Source organism: Pteronotus mesoamericanus, unplaced genomic scaffold (genome assembly GCF_021234165.1).
Source record: "Pteronotus mesoamericanus isolate MK-2021 breed Mesoamerican mustached bat unplaced genomic scaffold, CSHL_Meso_final scaffold_54, whole genome shotgun sequence".
Lineage (NCBI taxonomy): Eukaryota > Metazoa > Chordata > Mammalia > Chiroptera > Mormoopidae > Pteronotus > Pteronotus mesoamericanus.
The window spans coordinates 2229506-2248665 of record NW_026555321.1 but is presented as its reverse complement, the minus strand read 5'-3'; the positions used below and the strand labels follow the sequence as shown (position 1 = coordinate 2248665).

Genomic DNA, 19160 nt, shown 5'->3' with positions numbered 1-19160 from the left:
CGCAGGGAGCTCACCCCCGCAGCCCGCACAGCCTGGCAATCTGTGCATCAGAGTGGCGGGCACTTGTACGGTCCGGGGTCGGGTAATATCCCCAGGGTCCATTTGTTGAGTAGCCTCCCGTGGGACTGTCTGGGCAAGGGGTCCCTGTGTGGACCCGCCACGCCCACCCAGGCGTCTTGAACCCAGACACCTTTTTATAGGGTACTCAGAGAACCCCAGGGAAAGCCTGGGGATCCTGCTGCCCACCACCCTTTGGGAGAGCTGGGCTCCGAGGGTGGGAGAGCCCCCAGAGGGCCTCCTAGGATGAGGGGTTGCTGGTCGCACCAGGAAATCACCTAGGCCTCCGGGGCTGATACAGCCAATGTGAGAGTCTGGCAGAAGCCAGTTGGACCCCCCCTTCCAGAGGAAGCCCTTCTTCCCAGAGCAACCTGGCCTGGGTGGCCTTGTCTCCTGGTTGTGAGCGCCAGGACTTTGGTGCCTTGGAGAGCCCCCTCCCTCTGCACACCTCCCTTGAGCCCTTTATCTGGCACGTTGTCCTGTCCTCCAGTGGGAGCCCGCCCACCCCTGGCAGATCCGTCCTGGGTTTCCCTTCTGCGCAGGGGTGAGCAAGTCCACACTGCAGGCCTCCCTTTGGGGCCCCAGTCTGGGGATGGGGAGCATGAGGGGGTCCTTTCTCTGCCCTCCCCTATCCCCTTTCTCCTAAGTCAGGATGTACCCTTCTAGCCCTGTACCCTGGGAGCTTCCCTGAGACCTACTACTTAGATCTCTGATGGCTCTGGGGGCCTGCAAACCCCTCTATCCAGCAAGTCAGGCCTCCTTATGCTTCTCTTCCCAGGCAAAGAAAGACCTGAAGAAATTCTGACACTAGCACTTTGACTTGGCTTCATCTCAAGCATCATTCTTATTTATTCACATCACCACCCAGTTCTGAGCCCCACGCCCAAACCGGGGCATGATCTGGGACTGTCCCCTCTCCGTTTGCCCCAGAGGGCTGCAGCCAGGCTCCTTCTTCCTTTGAACACCCCAAGCTCACCTCACACGGGCCCTCTTTTGGCCTCCGGCCCAGGCAGAGGAGCCGAAGCCTCCTCCCTGGACAGGGTTGTTGGGCAGGATAGGTGTGGCTGACTCTGAGTTGGCACATGCGACCAGGTTCTGCTAAGAGAGCTAGGCCCCACCCTGCTCAGAGGAGCCAGGCAGCCGCTCTGCCTGGTGTGTGGGCCCACACTCCAGGCCTCTCCTCCCTCTCCTGACCGCCCCTTTGTTGCAGGCTGAGAGGTGCTCTGCTTGTTTCCACTGGGCAGACATGTGTAGTGACTATGACTGTGCCCATGTGTGTGGAGTGGCTGGAGGGCCCAGCAAGAGGCGTTGTACCCAACCACACGGTTGCCGGATTCCGCCTCCTCTGCCGGAACTCCCAGGGCCCTCTGTGGGCCCAGCCCTGGCCGGGCGCCTAAATTGCCCTCCTCAAAACCCAGCTCTCAGCTCTACGAGATGCTCTCAGGTCCTGGTGACTGGGCAGGGTCAGTTGGGTGCACAGAGAGGCCATACCTGCCCAATGTCTAATTGGTGTCTAATGTCTACCTAGTCGTCTAATGGTGGCGTTTCAGGGGTCTCACTACGCCCAGCTGACCATCTCGTATTCAAGGTCTGTGTGAGGGTGGCTATGGGGGGAGGAGGGTTCTGGGATGATGGGGACAGGTGAAAACTAGTGTTAGGGCCAATGACTACCTTGAGTTGCTTCCTTTGGCCCTTCCATCACTAAGCTCTCTGGGGTGGGGGAGGATCAGGCCAAGAATGCCAACTTTCAGGATGGGCAGGCTCCAGGCACACTTTGGGGCTGGCCCTGCCCAGCCCTTCCCCCCAGAAACAAACCTTGACAAGCCAGGTGAGGTGGATGAGGTTTATTCTGCCACCCCCTTGTCTTTGGAGTCCCCGTCCCAGGGCAAGGGGGATGAGGGCTGTTCTGCTGTTTCCTGCTTTGAGACCTTGGGCAAGTCCCATCACATCTGGGAGCTCCACAGTCGGGAGGCGCAGTCCTCGTCGGAATCAGCGAAATAACAGATGTTGACTATCCGGTCTGAATAAATGCCGGCTGGACAGATGTGCACCAGAAGCCCCTCCCCCCGCAGCTGGCCTTCTCTACTGATCCCTGTGGTCAGAGCCCTCCAGCCTGTGGCTCCCGGTCCAAGGGCGCACCCAGTGTTTGTGAAGGCTGGAAAACCCCATGGGAGCTCTCTCCAGCGGCTTCGGGACCCAAGTCCAGATGCATCAGGAGGAAAAGTAAAGGCTGCCTCTCCCAAGGGAGTAGCTGTGGCGAAGTGAGGACACTCAGACCACGCCGGGAGGACACTACTGACCACAGGGTCCTGGGTCGGTGGGTAACCCCAGGACAGTATGGGACAATTTGGGGTTACTTTTCTAAAATTATGCTTGTGGGATTTTATTGCATTCATTTGTAAATGTAGCTGTGATGTTTACTTCACTTCGGACTAAGTTCCAGCACTCACTCCCACCCGATCCCACCCCACAGGTAGAGTCTAGTGCCTGGTGTGGGGGGACAGTGGAGAGCCTGGCCCTCAGACCCTCATCGGTGGGAGGCGGCACAGCCCCAAGGGACGACGCACACTTACGGATGTGCAAACTGAAGAAGAACTGAAACTCCAGTCTGAAAACTGTTCTGCTCTTTGCTTTATTCGACAAATATTTATTGAGGACCTACTTTGTGCCATGCACTGTTCCAGAGGCTTGGGAATCATCAACAAACAACACGTTCCAAAACCCTGCCTCATGAGGCTTATTCTCCCAGCCAAGCACTAACCAGGCCCAACCCTGCTTAGCTTCCGAGATCAGACGACATCGGCTACGTTCAGGGTGGTATGGCCATAGACTGAAGCTTAAATTCTAATGGAAAGAAAAGAGACACTGCAACAAACATTAAGTAAATTGCTTAGCATATTAGGCATAAAGGCTATTTAGAAAATAGAGTAAGGGAATTTAGGAATGGGAGAGGGTTAAAATTTAAATAGGTTGGCCAGGCTGGGTCTTCTGGGGAAAGGGACACTGGAGCAGAAACATGGAAAAGGGAGCAGGCCGTCTGGAGGCATCTGCGGCGGAGGAGTCTGGGCGGTGCTGGGCCCTGCGGCCGAAGGGGCACGCACGTTGGAGAACCGGCAAGGAGGCCTCCTGCGCGGCTGATTAAAATGTGCATACCCTTTGGCCAAGCAATTCTAACTCTAGGATATTAGAGTATTATCTAATCTATGATATTATCTGCATATTATATACAGAAACACTGTACAAGGTAGCGTTCATTAACAGGGACCTGGTTGAATAACTTACATTTCCATATATTGGGTTCCCTTGCATCTGTTTTAAAAACAAAAAACAAAAACGTCTTCTGTGAGTTGCTGTAGAACATAAGTGAAAGAAAGCAAATGGCTGGACTACATATAATATATGTACAGAAAAAAATAGCTGGAGGGATACAGAACTGGTCCAAGGAAAGAGATTGAGAGGAAGACCCTTTTTGTTCTTGATGCACTATATATTTTTTTACCATGATGATATGTAACTTTTGAATTTTAAAAGTAAAAAAAAATTTTTAAAGATCAAACAATGTGCGTGGAAACCCAGAGATAAACAAAAATTTGGGTCAGCAGCGTAGGTTACAAAATGAAGAAGGCAGCTCAAGAATCCTCTGGGTGCTGCTGAATTCCTCACAGGGGAGGGGCTGGCACGTGGTTCAAAGGTGTCCCAAGCACTTTTTTACTGCACAGGGTTCCACCTATTCATTCATTTGGTTAGTCAGAGAACAAACAAATTGAATGCTGGGCACAGTGGGATCAGGGATGAATCCACTGATCAGGCAGAAAGACACTGAGAGAAGACGGAGAAGAGAGTGGAGATGGGAAGCACAGAGGAAAGGGGAAAGCAAAGGAAAAGGGTGTATCATTAAGGGAACACACAGCAGCAGATACCCTGGAAAGTCAAGGAAGATGAGGCCGCGGAGTAGCCACTGTTGTTGGAGGAATTGAAGGTTTGCTGGACAGAGCAGAGGGGACTGAAACCAGAGAGTGGAGGGGTCAGAAAAAGGGGAGACCCCTCCCTGGCTGCGTTGGATTCCCTGTGTCCTACTCTGTGGCTGTCTGGAGGCAGAATGGAGAGGCCACAAGTGATGGCAAGAATTCATTGTCCTGTCGTTCCCTGTGACACGGAAGGGGGCCAGGGAGCCTCCATAAGCAGAAGGGCTCCTAGCTGACAAGACCACCCAGTTTGGGCAGGTCTACTCCTAATGTTAGCGCAGTGGAGGCTCCTATACGGTTCCACCCCTCTCGCCACACATAGCTCCTGGGGAACTTGCATGCATGTAGATGATTGGACAAACCAGCTCACTTGCACAAGCTCCCTCTGCCTCCCACCAAAGCTACCCCTTAGTGCAAACACCAGTCAGCAATGGGAGGAAGGCCTACATAGGCCCTGTCCATGGCTCAGGACTTCTGGGCAAATAATGCTGGGGTCCCAGGTACTTAGAGGGCAGGCATGGGGCATGTTACCTTGGCCTAGTGGTCTCCTCACTCTAGAGAAGGGTGCAGCCAGAGCAGGGTCCTCTCAAATACACAGTCTAGGGCAGGGGCCCTAGATGGCCAATTCTGAAGATAAATTACTAGAAAAGACAGATGAAACAGCTGGGCCCAATCAAGAGAAGCGGAAGTGGGCCAGGTCTGTGGGCAAGCATCCGGGGGCTCATCACAGGAAGTGGGTTTCAGGCTGTAAGGCACGCAGGCTCACCCCAGGAGTAAAAAGTGGTGAGTTGTATTGCCTGCGAGCAGAAGCCATACTGTGCCAATCATGACAGCCCATGTGATGTCAAACGGCTGCCCCGGCCAAGAGTAGCCCCTTCCCGAGCATTTCAGTGGATAACGTAAGTACCCACCTCTTGCACTACAGAATATCTGGGAGTCATTCCTGACCCCTCTTCTCTCTCACTCCCATTAGCATTAGCAATCAGCGAGTCTTGTCCATTCTACTGTTTAGATCTATCTCTAATCAATGCCACTGCTGAGCACCTTTTATGTTCTCCCCCATGCGGTGCTCTCTCCCTGCTTTTGCACAGTGGGGACCTCCTGCACGGAGTCCCCTTTTCCCTTCCCTCCTGGCTTTCTCCTGCTCATCCTTATTTGTTTCACATAAAACAAGTGGAGTATAGTTTCTAGAGAGTAGAATTCACCCTTTATAGTGCACAGGTCCATGAGATTTGACAAACCCATACAGTTTTGTAACCACCACTAGAATCAAGCTATAAAACATTTCCATTATCCCCAAGTAATCCCTTCATGCTCCTTTGGAGCCAACACTAATCTTATTACCAGCACCTAACCACCCTCGTCCTATTTTCTGTTTTGAATTTTCCAGCATGTCCTATAAATGGAATTAGTCAGTACACATAGCCTGTTGAGAATGGTTTCTTTTACCCAGCATAGGGTATTTGATAATCATCTATGCTGTTGTGTGTTATCAATAGTATGTTTCCTCTTTATTGTTGAGAGTAGTCCATTGTATAGATGTACTACAATTTATTTATACTTTCACCAGTGGGTGAGACATTTGTGTTTTGTTTTTTGGGTTTTTTCCCAGTTTTTTGAGATTATGAATAAAGCTGTCTCAAACATTTGCATAAGGGGTTTTGTGTGCCCCTAAGTTTTCAATTCACTTGGGAAAATACCTAAGAATGGGACTGCTTTCTGTATAACTTTGAAAGAAACTGCCAAACTGTTTTCCAGAGCTACCATACTAGTTCACATTCCCACTGCACTATATAAGAACTCGAGAACTTGATTTGCTCCACATCCTCATCAGCTCTGGGTGGTTGGTTCATTTGTTTTTATTGATTTATTGATTGATTGATTGCACATTCTACTTGTGTGTAGTGCTTTCACACTGTGATTTTAATTTCCACTTCCTTTACTAATGGTGAATCTACTCATTCTTTTAAATCTCTGCTTGGTCTTCCAAAAAGCCACTGTTCACACCCTCTCTATAGACGGATTAAGTTCCGGTCCTTTGCGGTTCCATGACCACCAACATTTATCTATACTTTAGCCTTAGTCCACTAAATTGTAATTGTTTTCCTGTTCCCACCTGGCTCACCACCCTGACCATTCTGATTCTCTCTCTCTCTCTCTCTCTCTCTCTCTCTCTCTCTCTCTCTCTCTCTCTCACACACACACACACACATACCGAGCACACACGAACACACATAGTGAGCTACCTGAGGGCAGAAGCAACATCTTACTTCCTTTTGGTATCTCCAGCTCCCAGCACAGACCTGAAACAGAATCTATACAATAAATGTTAAATGAGCGAATTAATGATTGTTTAATAAATTAGAAAATGGACGGATGAAGACAGGTAGTTAGGTACCAGGTTTTGCAATCAGACTGCCCTGCCTGTGCCAGTCAACAATTTCTCCATTGAGCTCCCCCAACCTTTTCTCTACTAAACTCACCTGAATACAGGTGACGTTCATGATGCGCAGATTTACGATGATGACGACACCGATGACGCCGTGGAAGGGGAAGGGGGCGGAAAGGTAAAAAGCGGAAAAGGCGGGGCAAAAAACGGAAGTGAGGCGGGAAGTAAGCTGCATTTTTTAGTTGCCATGGAGACTGGACAAGCCAGGAACCGCCTTTCGACCCAGTCTGGGTCCTACTCGTTCGCCGAGGCAACGTGGACTCCATCCTCGCCTCTGGCCGAGACCCGCAGCCCCAGCCGGTCCACGCTGTCCTCCCTGGCCTACCCCGAGACTTCCCATTACGGCTTGAGGAGTCGGCCCCGCCGCTTCTCTCCTCTTGCGCTCCCGCCGCTCTCCGAGCCGCAACTGTTGCGTCTACGCCCCACCTCGCTGCGCACCCAAGACATCTCGCACTTGCTCACTGGCGTCTTCCGAAATTTGTACACGACCGAGGTGATCGGCGAAGACGTGAGCACAAGTTTGATCAAGGCCCGCGGCAGCGAGGATGCGCTCCACGAGAAGTTCGTGGACGAGCTGCAGCAGGTAACGCGGCCCGGCGCCCCCGCGCGCTTCCTACCAGTGCTCTCTGGGGGCGCGGGGCCGTCGCGCCTGCAGACAGTGCGGGGGACCCTGGGCACGCCCGCGCAAAGGCGGGCTCCTGCAGTACTCCGCTGCTCGGCAACCGTCAGCACCTGCTGGGTGCCAGGCGCTGTTGCAGGCACCGGGGGTTGCAGCTGGGAAAAAGCTAAGTCCCTGCCGCCGTGTATTCGACATTTTAGTGGAAGGACACTCGGAACACACGCTTATACAAACACAGACGACAAACATAGTGCCTGTATCTCTAACACCTATCTTTATTTCTCTGCACACATATACACATTATAAACAGGCATACCTAGGAGATTCTGCGGGTTTGGTTCCAGATCACCATAATCAAGCGAGTGGTAATCCTTTTACTGGTAGAAGGTCTTGCCTTTAATTGGTAAAAAGTAAAAAGCAAAACAAACAAAAAAACACACCTGCGATGTGCAATAAAACGAGATATGCCAGTATTGTGTATATAAATAAAGCGACTAGGCCAGAGAGCGGAATCGCTGTTCTTTGGAGATAAAGCTAAAAGTCATCCCTGCGCCCCCGCCTCGGCGGTCCCTGCCTTAGTACGGCAAGCCACAATCTTAGCCGCCGCAAACCTCCCTGGATTTTAGGAGCCACGCCCCGTCTCTGGAACAGCAGCTCTGCTTCCTCATCTGGGCAAGGAGGAGAGCAGCTGCCTTGAGTTCTCCCTGCTGGCTCTGCCTGCGGCACCGCGCTGCTGACACTCGCTAAACGGAGGCTCAGCTGAGCTCTTTCAAGCCACTCAGATAACTCGGAAGGGCTGGCCCCCGGAGTCGCTGCTCCGTTGCTCCCGCTACATTCCCTGTAGCCCCGTAGCAAGTTCTTCTTTGGAGAGGGCGCAGCCTGGCACAACCCTCTGCCTACCACAGTGGGGTGCTAACTTGTCTTTGGTATTTCAGAGTTTGGATCACAGCTCTCTTAGAGGAAATCAGGAGACAAGGTTTGCAGCTTGCCTCTGGTACTGACTTTCCCATGAAACCTTTGAGCCATTTTCCTCTGTTGGTCTCAGTTTTCACATACGTCAGGCTGAACCCGATGGTCTCTAATTCTGTGACTGACTGTTCTAGGCTTCACAGGAAGCCCTCCCTGATGCTGGGGTGAGGTTGAGTAAAGCTATGTGATCTCATACTTCGGTGCATTTGATCGCCCTCCTGCCAGGTTCGGGAGCTCTATAAGCAGCGGTTGGATGAGTTTGAAATGTTGGAGAGACACATCATTCAGGCCAGTGCACGGGCCCTTGCGGAGAAAGAGCGGGCCATGCACCAGGCCAAAGTACAGGACCTTGAGCGCTTCATCAAGATGCCCCCAGGTGTGTATGAAGAACCTCCGTATGCCTTTCACCCTGATTCCCCAGCTCTGAGTATATTACTGTATTTGCTCCATTGCACACTCTCTAGTCTGTATCTGAATGTTTGGACAGCAAGTTGCAAATGTGATGTTTCATTACTATAAAACACGCCAGTGCGCATGTCTCCAAAACAGAGACACCCACCTATGTAACCAGCATACCACCCTCCCAGCCAAGAAACCAGCCCTGGTGTGACATTGATCTCCAGTTCACAGATTCCATGCACATTTCACCAGCTGCCTCACAGTGACTCACTCTCCTCTCTGGTCCAGGATCCTGTCTAGGAAGTCACGTTGCATATAATTGTCCTGTCTCTCTTTTTTCAGACTTTTCATTTGGAACAATGCTTTGAGGTTTTCCTGTCTTTCATGTTTTGACTGGAACAGTTTTGGTGTTCTTTTTTTGTTTTTGTTTTTTTTACCGTCTTAACCATTCTGAAGTGTACAGTTCAATGGTTGGTGTTAAATACATTCTAATGTATAACCATCACCTCCATTCATCTCTGTAACTCTTTTCATTTAGTAAAACTGGAACTTCCTATCTATTAAACAGGAACTCCCCATTCCCCTCTACCACAACCCCTGGCAACTACCATTTTACTTTCTGTCTCTGGGATGTTGACTACTGTAAGCACCTCAGATTAGGGGAGTCATACAGTATTTGTCTTTCTTCCAACTGGCTTGTTTCACTTATCAAAACGTCCTTGAGGTCCATCCATGTTGTAGCATATGTTAGTGTCAAGTTGTATGAGTTCTTTGTAAATGTTTGGTATTAACCCCTTAGGAGATGCATCATTGGCGAATATCTTCTCCCATTCAGTAGGGTGTCTTCTTGCTTTGTTAATGATTTCCTTTGTTCTGCAAAAAATATTTAGCTTGATTTGGTCCCATATGTTTATTTTTTTCTTTTGTTTTCCTTGTCCAAGGAGATGTGTCAGAAAAAAATATCACTAAGAGGAATGTCAGAGATTTTACTGCCTATGTTTTCTTCTAAGAGTTTCATGGTTTTGAGTTAAATCCATTGTGAGTCTATTGTTGTATGTGGTGTAAGAAGGTGGTCTAGTTTTGATTTTTGCATGTACCTGTCCAATTTTCCCAACACCGCTTATTAAATAGACCATCTTTACCCCGTTGTATGTTCTTGTCTCCTTTGTCATATATTAATTGACCATGGGTTCATTTCTGGGTTCTCTATTCTTCCATTGATTTATGTGTCTATTTTATGCCAGTACCATGCTGCTTTGATTGCTAAAACTGTAGTGTGGTTTGATGTCATATAGCATGACACTTCTAATGTTGTTCTTCTTTGTTGAGATTGCTTTGACTATGAGGGGTCTTTTGTGGTGCCATATAAATTTTTGGATTATTCTAGTTCTGTGAAAAAGGGCTTTGGTATTTTGATAGGAATTGCATTGAATCTATAGATTGCTTTAGGTAGTATAGACATTTTAATGATGTTAATTCTTCCTATCCATGAGCACAGTATATGCTTCCATTTATTTATATCTTCTTCATTTTGTTTCCTTGGTGTTTTATAATTTTCGAAATCCAAGTTTTTTTACATCTTTGGTTAAGTTTATTCCTAGGTCTTTTTTTTAATGCAATTATAAAAGGGATTGCTTTCTTAGTTTCCCCTTCTGATAGTTCATTTTTGGTGTATAAAAATATGACTGATTTCTGAATATTTACTTTGTATCTTGCCATTTTACTGAGTTCATTTGTCAGTTCTAATAATTTTTTGGTGGAATTTTTAGGGTTCTTCATATACAGTATGATGTCATCTGTAATAACGATAGTTTTACTTATTACTTTCCCTTCCTTTGCCTTTTATTTCTTCTTGCCCAATTGTTATGGCCAGGACTTGCAGTACTATGTTGAATAAGAGAGGTGAAAGCAAGCATCCTGTCTTGTTCCTGATTTTAAGGGGAACGCTTGTAGTTTTTACTAGTTGAATATGATGTTAACTATGGGTTTGTCATATATGACCTTTATTATGTTTAGGTGCTTTCCATCTATTCCCACTTTGCTGAGAGGTGTTTTTTTTTGTTTTGTTTTGTTTTTAATCATAAATGGGTGCTGGCTTTTGTCAAATGCTTTTTTTGAATCTTTTGATATAATCATGTTTTTATCCTTCACTTTGTTTATGTGGTATATCATGTCAATTGATTTGTGGATATTGTACCAACCCTGCATCCCACAGAGTTTGTTGTTTTTTGTGTCTGTTTTTTAAAAATTATTTTTAAATGATTTTATTTATTTATTTTATTTATTTATTTGAGAGAGAGGAAGGCAGGGAGAAAAGGAGAGAAACCTCGATGTGTGAGAGATAACATCGATTGGCTGCCTCTCATGCGCCCCCTACTGGGGACCTGGCCTGCCACCCAGGCCTGGGCCCTGACTGGGAATCGAACCAGCGACCTCTCAGTTCAGGGGCCAGCACTCAGTCCACTGAGCCACACCAGCCAGGGCTGTTTCTGTTTTGTTTTATTTTGTTTTTGAATTATCATAGGCTATAGGTGCCGAGGGCCAGCCTAAGGTATAAACTTAAAGTCTTCTCGGGTCTTAGCCTTTTCTTGGGCATGCGCAATCATACTTCGATTTCCCCCAAATATCCAGTTGTTTTTGAATGTCATAGCATTTAACACCTGGCTCCCATAAAGGAAAAAAGAGAAAGAAGAGGAGGTGAAATAAAGGTGCCAGCCTTTTAAATTCGCTGGAAGTCACTTCAGCTGGAGGAGGGAGGTTTGCCACAGCGACAGGAGGTTCAACAGCAGCGGCGGCCGCCTCTTTGTCCTCACCTCTGCGATCGACGCTGTAACCAGCAATCAGAGCACGCGTCCCACATTTTTGGAGGGCAGGGTCCTTTTCGTTCACCCAGGTTCCCACAAACCGTCTGCAGGTTGCCCCAGAAACATGTGCACAGAGGCCTGCTCTGGGACTAGAGGTGAGGGGTGGGCAAGCACTCCTGTGCTAGGGGCCGAAGTGAACCGCGATGTGCTGTCCAAGGCTTTGCCTGGAAGTTACAAGCCTTCAATAAATTCCAGAGTTCCAAATGGAACTGTTACATTAGACTGACTGCCAGGACAGTTGTTGTCTAGGTGAAGAGACAGATTTCTGGCACTTCCTACTCCGCTTCCTCCCAGAATTTCCTCCCTCGACAGTTCTTGACAGGCCTTTCATTCTGTAGGGTAGTTCTAATGCTTCATCATGACGAGACTCAGACTCATTTTGGGCAGCACCACCGCATAAATTACGCTGTGCTCTCCTCGCTGTGGCCCATGTGGAGGCACAGGTGATGTTAACCTTGGTCACCTGGGGAGGTTAGTGTCTGCTGGAGGTTCTCCACATTCAGTTCTCCAGTTAAATTGTAGTTTATTAGGATTTTGTGGAGAGGTGTTCTCAGATTTCACCAATATCCAGTTCCTCATCAAAGCTCCGTCACCGCACCAGCAGCATCCCCGGAAAGCTTCCTCAGCCAGCCACCACTGTGGCGACACTTTCTTTAATCAATGTGTGTGTTAAAGACATTGTGCTATTTTTTCCTATAGACTTGACTACCGTCTGGTTGTGCTGATTTCAACTTTGGGGTGCCGTTTAACCTGTTCTCATGATCCCTGTATTTCCTGCAATTGAGTAATTCCTTCTAGAGACTTAATAAGGTTGAGGTTCAATTTTTCTTTGCCTGGTCGGGGGGAGGGTGTGGATGGATATGGGCAAGGCCACTTCGCAGGTGGTGTCATGTGCTTCCTTCAAGAGGTACATGATCTGTGATGTCTCACTTTTCCTGACTCTGGCAGCCTTTGCCTGGATCTGTTCCTTCACTGGGTTTGTGAATTATAATGAACCGCCAGTGGTACTAGACCACTTCCATAAAGACAAACTTTTCAGCAACTACTTTGAATGTGGTGTAAGAAGGTGGTCTAGTTGGTCGAGAAGGTGGAGGAGAGAACCTGCTCCAAGGTAGGAGCAGGATTAGTTCTTTCCTCTGACTTGCCTCCTTTTAAAATGAGTTGGTGCCAGTGGCATCTTTCAAACACAACTAATAAGGTTTATTTAGTTTGTTTTAAAATCATTATGAACTCATGAATTTCATAACTACAATTATATTTATTGTCCTTTTTGATGCTCCAGTTGTCCCTTCTTTGGCCGATTTGAGCCTTTTCAAGTTGACTCCTAACTCTTTGACACAACATGGTCTTTGACAACTTCCTTACCTTTTGGAATGATTGGATGTTCTAGGTTCATCTTGTGTATTTACTGCCCCAGACCTGGAATCAGCCATGCCTGTAAGAAGCCCTGGTTCCTTTTACTTCCCCTGCAAACTTTGATCTATCCTCCTGTGTCCCTGAAAATCACTATTTCCTGTGCAGTAGGCAGAAGGGACGGTCCTTTTGGGGTTGGGAGGCCTGACATACCTGTGGCCTAGAGGGAGGGAGAAGTGGAAGGTATAGTGGCTTAGAAAGGCATTACGCTCATGGGACCTTTTAGGGACCAGATGCTGCATAGGATGCTTTGCACAGGTTATCCCACTGAACCCTTCCAGTGATTCTGTGAGGTGGGTTTCTGTCCATTTTATAGGGTTGGGAACAGAACTCAGAGAGAGGATCAAATAAATCCCTTAATTCCCACAGCTCAGAAAGGCTGGGGCCCCGATTTGAACTTGAGTGTGTCTGATGTCAGGGCCCCCACCTCTTACTCATACCCGGAGGAGGAGGAAGGACCAACAACCAAGCACAGGTCACGCTAGGTTATATAATGTTCCCTATGGTGTGCCGCTGAGCAGGAGGCCCTGGCCACGTCTGGGGCTCAGGTCCCATTGGATAGCACATGCCCAGCAGAGTCCTCTTTCCACTCCTCTGCAGCCAGGTCATTGTCGCTCCTGGAGTCCCTCCCTCCACCATGGATTTAGGCAGAGATTTTTGGTTAGTAGAGATTTTCAGGAGGTTTGATTAATTGCCTCCTGTTGCCCAAGGCTTGGGAGTCAGACACTGTCCCTGTGTCCCCATCTTTGGTAGGATTATTTGGTTAGAGATCAGGGGAGATTAAATAATTGATTGGGGTTTTTGGGGGGGTGTGTGTGTGTGTGCGTGCGCGCGTGTGTCTGCGCGCAGGTGCATTTTTTTTTGTTTTTTTTTTTTTAAAGAAAGTTAAAATATTGAGAACTGGGAAACAAACATCAGGAGAATTTCTCAGTGACCTTCATTTTATTTTTTACTCAGAATAATATTAAGTTCTGTCAAATATTTTCTACCCTGGTTTCTCAGCCTTCTGCTGGTAATGTTTCTTTTTTATTTCAAAAGTAGCTGAAGTAGAGACCTTAATCCAGTTCCCTGGACATGCCTCTGGGCCCTTTTTCTCAGTGTGGGGCCAGGTGACCCACGAACCTCTTAACTGAGATGAGTGATGTGAGGACATCCCCCTGAACCTTTTCCGGAGGCCCAGAGGCAGCCTTTGTTTGCTAACATCAATGTCACAGGGTGGAAAACGTCCGCAAATGTCTCCCAGGCAGAGGGAAAAGAGTCAGAATTCTGCAGAACATCTCGTGCTTCCATTCTCTGCCCTTGCTGGCAAATTGTCCACGTTATCTTCTGGGGATCGAAGGCCTGGCCCCGCAGAGCTCAGGAGCACAGGGCCAGCGTGGGAGGCCACCGTTCCCAGGTGGAGCGTGATGGTTGCAAGGCCAGCTCAGGGGTTTCCGAGGCTCACCTGGTGCAGAGTCCAGGCCTGAAGTGGAGAGAGACTTTCTACAGTTCACATAAACCAACTGTTTCCTGGTTCTAAGTAACACCTAATCAACCACCCACACCCTGGGAGAGGACTGTAGAGAGAAAGGTGTCAGCAGGGAGAGGTTACATCTCCTTCCCACATGGCCTTTGCCCTTTGTATGAAAGTTTGGTCTTGTAATGTTTCCAATAGGCCATGGCCACAGTCTTTGAGAACTGGGCTAGACTGTGTCAACTTGACATTGCTGCCACTCCCTGCTGAGGTCTCTGTGTTGCAAAGGAGAGGCCAGCGAGTGCATTTCCCAGAACGTACTTTTCCCGATGGGTCCAGGGTAGGTGGCTGAGGAGAGGCCCATGGGAGGGGAGCCACTGTCCTCAAGAAGCAGTATTGGGCAGATGGCTGAGCAGCTGTGAATTTCGCAGCGGCTTCCTGATAACTTCCCAAGTTATGAGCCAAGCTGGCTGAACTTGTTAATGACGGTTCCCTGACTTTCTTCCACTCCACAATTCCTCTGCATCCAAACCAACCTTTCATATGTGATATATGTAGAGTAATTTCTGTTTTCTTGACCAAACCCAACTATTCCAGCACCTCGGCCAAATCTCAAAATCCCCCAATTAACATACAAGGGGAGATCTCCACCCGAAGAAAACAATTATCTTCTGGAGGGCGGGCCCCTTGTAGCACAGGCTTCTTCTGCTGGGTGAGAGTTCTAGGAACCCATCTGCATCAGTGTACCAGCTGGCGTTGTTGTGAGAGGCTGTGTTCGGCTTCAGGGAATTTTTTTTTGAAGACTCAACGCACTTGTTCATTTCATGATGGGTGATTTACAAGAGCACCTGCCCACACCATGCTGATTGTTCAGTGGTTTTTGACCAAAAATAGCATGACCTCTGTGCCCTTCCTATTCACCTGATCTCACCCCAAGTGACTTTTATTGTTTCCCTGAATGAATAAAGGCCTTCATGGGAAACGTTTTGCTGATATGGAACAGGTAAAACAAACAGCAGAAGCACTAAAAGGCATCAACATCAACAAGTTCATAGTTGTGAGCAGTGGGAAAAAAGTCTTGATAGGTGTATTGCATCAGACGGAGAGTACTTTGAACGGGGCTGAAGTTTAAACATGTAAGAATAAATACACAATTTTTAATAAATAAATTCCGTTTTGGGGGACCCCCCCTCCTATGAGGGGAAAAACATGTATTCTTCACGTGTCTCACCTACACCCTTGACGAGACAAGGGAACCTTCAACAAGAGAAACCCTTTAAAGTCACCATGTCGGTTACTGGAGTGAGCAACAAAGTTTGAAAACTTCCAAATCTTCCACTCACCATTGTGTTGACGGCAAAGGTACAGAACGGGCAAAGCTCATCTGAACAAGCACATTGCAACCCCCTGCCAACATCTCATTAGCCGAAGCACCTCAATCACATGGCCAAAGTCAAGAGTGAAGAAGCACACTCTGTCTCCAGTAACAAGAGTCACGTGGCAAAGGACACGCATACAGAGACGGGTGAAGAATTGTGGCCCATTTATTCAATCTACCACACTTCTCTTAATGCTGTTTTGTTAGAGATCTTTCTGTGAGTAACACTAGTTTACCTCAAGCAGTGCCGCAACACAGCCTTGCCCGACGGCTGTCCTCTTTTAAGTGGCTGGGAAACATTTGCTAATTAGTTTCTTGAATCTCAAAATTACCTCCGGGTTCTGAGAAAGAAGTTCGTTAGTTGGCTTAGGCTCAGAGGGTGAAGAGAGTTTGGGTGTCGCTTCTTCAGTGTTGGTCTGGCTTTAAAACACCTTTGTCCTCGTTCTCTCCTCTGCAGTGGAGAGTGTCTTCAGGTGGTGCGTGGACAACAAGCTGCTACAGAAACATCATCTGATCTGCCCGGACGATTACTTCAGTGATATGGTGCCATTTTGCTCTGCACCGAAAGGTAATGCTTTGTACTCTCCTTGAGCCTCCGATGTCATCCCAGGGAGACTCTTGACTAGCAGGACCACCTTTGCTGCCATGTCCTTTTTCAGTTTCCCCCCTCCTCCCCGCTTTTCTTTAATTTTGATAGTGACTCTGGGGAGGCTGAAATATGAGCATGCCACTTCCTCGCTCGCTCCCTGCTACCGGCAGGACAAAAGTCCCAGCTCTTTGTTGTGGAATATGATGCGCCAAGAGATATGAAAGTGTTTAGAACTACATTGGAATGAACCATAAGACCAGACCAAATACAGAAACCATATGTATTTCAGTGAAGACATCGATAAGCAAGGGAGCATTTCCTGATGGAGTCAGAGCATGGTCTAGGGGTTTCCCATACCTCATCCAGGACCGGAACAATTTTTTGCCCTTTGAGTATGGAGAGGAGATTGGGTAGGAAGGCAGAGAAGGGTGTGTGGTTCGGGGGAGGGAGCGAGGAGAGGGGTGGAGAGAGAGGCATCTAGCTACTTTCCTGTGATGTGGGAGGCAGAATCTTCTACAATGAGTGGGATGGGAAGCTGGGTTGTGGGCTTAAGCAGGGAGGGAGTTTTTTGGAGGAGTCACTGTGGATTTTGTGGCCAAACATCGGGATGGCTTCCTGGTGCCACGCTCAGAAGGAGAGTCCCCCAGCAGGCCTGGTCTGTGAGACTCTGCTGACCCCTGGGCATTGTAGCTGAGAAGGCGCTGGGGGGTAAGGATCACGACCCAGAGGGTGGAGTGTACTGACGCAGGAAGGGTCCCCTGACAGCCCCAGCTGCGGAGAGAAGTAAGGCCAGGAAGAGGCAGCAGATCATGTGTCATGGAATACTAAGCCACTTGGTATTTTAAGATTAGTTGGAAACCCACTATCTTATGCCGATAAAGAAGGATGGCATTAACATGTACTGAGGATTTATCAGGCATTGTGCTAAGAAATATATGGCAGTACCAGTTTCATTGAATTCTTGCTAAGCAATGAATGTTCTCATCAAACCTTTTGGGGGTGATCTTAAAGGCATAAAAAGCTAATACAAACTTTGATTCCTGTGTGAGCTTTTTAAAAGCATGTTCACATATGGACACGCATGTGTGGGTGACAGTGGTCTGTCTACTCATATCCTTTGACCATATTTGAAAACAAAAGATTTTAACACTCAAGTCCTAAGTCTCAGGTATATAAAATAAGGCCCAGGAGTTATTTATATGCTGAAGAGCACATATATCTCACAGTACATGTGAAAGTTTAGGACAAGATATTAAGCGATTTTATTTAGTCACCTTACAAATGTCCACCTCCTCACCTTGGTATGGTAACCCCGCTGGTTTCCTTGGTGCTATAGGCAACTTCGTCCCTGGGTATTTAAAACTGACGTTCAGTTGTGAGCAGCGTTCCATCCTGCCGAAAGAGCTGACCAGGAAGCTTGAGGCCTCCTGCAGGGAGACGCTCATGAGGTCTGAAGACGAGTTCGACTGCACTGTGGACAGCCTGACGCAGGACTCATCTTTAAAGGCCAAATGCAAAACCAAGGAAACTGCCAAGGTTAGTGTTGAAGCTTGGGCACAGAGATGGAGGCAGCGGGGAGGAGGCAGCGGGGAAGGGGGATGACGAGGGGAAGGAGTTCCAGGGGACACAGGAAGTTGTGACCAACCCACAGCCACGGCGGGAGGAGAGCTGACATTGGCCGCCTGTGGGTCCCACAGTTGGCCAAGATCTCAACACACACAGTCTCTCTGCCTGGCATTGACTCTGCGTTTGTTTTTGTTTTTTTTTTTTTTTTGTATTTCAAAGAAAGCAAGTCCACCAAAGAATAAAAACTGGACGAGCCATTTAAGTGTGCCACAGAGACAGCGGGAGCGGCTTCTCCTTGCCAGAATGGAGAATCGGAACCACTTCCTGAAAAATCCTCGGTTTTTCCCACCTGACACTCCACGTGGAGGCAGGTCTCTCATCTTTCCTCCGAGGAAGCCAGTGCCGGTAGGGGAGTCCCCGCGAGACGGGGTGGAGGAGAGGTGCGTCTTTCCCTGACCTGCACTCTCAGAAAACCTGGCCCTTCAGCGCAGTGATTTTCACCCAGCGTGCCACAGGAATTTTTAAGACCTGCCATACCTGACTTTGTGGTCAGGAACGCTGAGCTCTTTTCCTTTAGATGGTCAAATTAAAGAAATGAGACCAGCCAACAAAACAATACCCGTCTGGTGTGAATGAATCAAAATGATACCTATGTTTTTGTCAGATTGGCAAGAAATACATTTTTTGGTGTGTGGCAGAATTTTAGTAACTAGTTTCTGTGTGCCAGGAGGTGGAAAAAGATTGAAAATCACTGCTCTGGAGTAAAACCAAGAAGGTCCTGGATCTGGTCTAGCTTGTGAAGGATCCTAGATTTTTGTAGAGGGGCAGGCTGTCGTCATCAGCACACAGCAGGGCACCAGGACTACCCGCAGACGTGGCCTTTGGACATCCCCAGAGTCCTGGGTTTGTGCTTTCCTGACCTGCCAGAGCCTTGAGGAACAGGGGTCAGTGCTAGCCTGTTTCCATCTGAACAGTCCGAGTCAAACGGGAGGAATCTCTGCAAGCCATGCGCTCCTTCCATGGCGGTTTATGTGTCTTAAAAAAAATGTTTACAATTTGATTGATCGCAAATAATTATTATAAGTTGTGATTTTTCTCTAAGAAAGTGCCTTTAGCTATATTTCAGTAGTAGTTCTTAAGAAAGAAATGAGTTGCTTCATGGGTTAATAATTTTAATGGGCTTAAAACCATCAACTTTTCTTTATTAGACAAATAATATCTTTTTATTAAGAAAACTAGAAAAGACTACTATTTCAAAGAAAAGCAGCACCTGCCCTGGCCGCTGTGGCTCAGTTGGTTGGAGGGTCCTCCGGTAACTGGAAGGTTGTGGGTTTGATTCCCAGTCAGGGTACATACCTAGATGGCGGGTTCAATCCCCGGTCCTCGTGCTTATGGTCGCTGTATGTGCGCATAAGGCGGCAAGCAATCGATGCTTCTCA

The 19160-nt window shown here is 48.0% G+C and overlaps 1 protein-coding gene across 1 annotated transcript in view; it reads left to right on the top strand.

Moving 5' to 3' along the window:
- Positions 1-6658: 6658 nt before the first annotated feature.
- Positions 6659-19160, top strand: part of DLEC1 (DLEC1 cilia and flagella associated protein) — a 50043-nt gene continuing 37541 nt past the window's right edge. Inside the window, exons 1-5 of the mRNA XM_054595864.1 lie at positions 6659-7054; positions 8285-8435; positions 16024-16134; positions 17492-17691; positions 17941-18161. Of these exons, the coding sequence (XP_054451839.1) occupies positions 6659-7054; positions 8285-8435; positions 16024-16134; positions 17492-17691; positions 17941-18161 (1079 nt within the window). The remainder of the gene's footprint in view (positions 7055-8284; positions 8436-16023; positions 16135-17491; positions 17692-17940; positions 18162-19160) is intronic.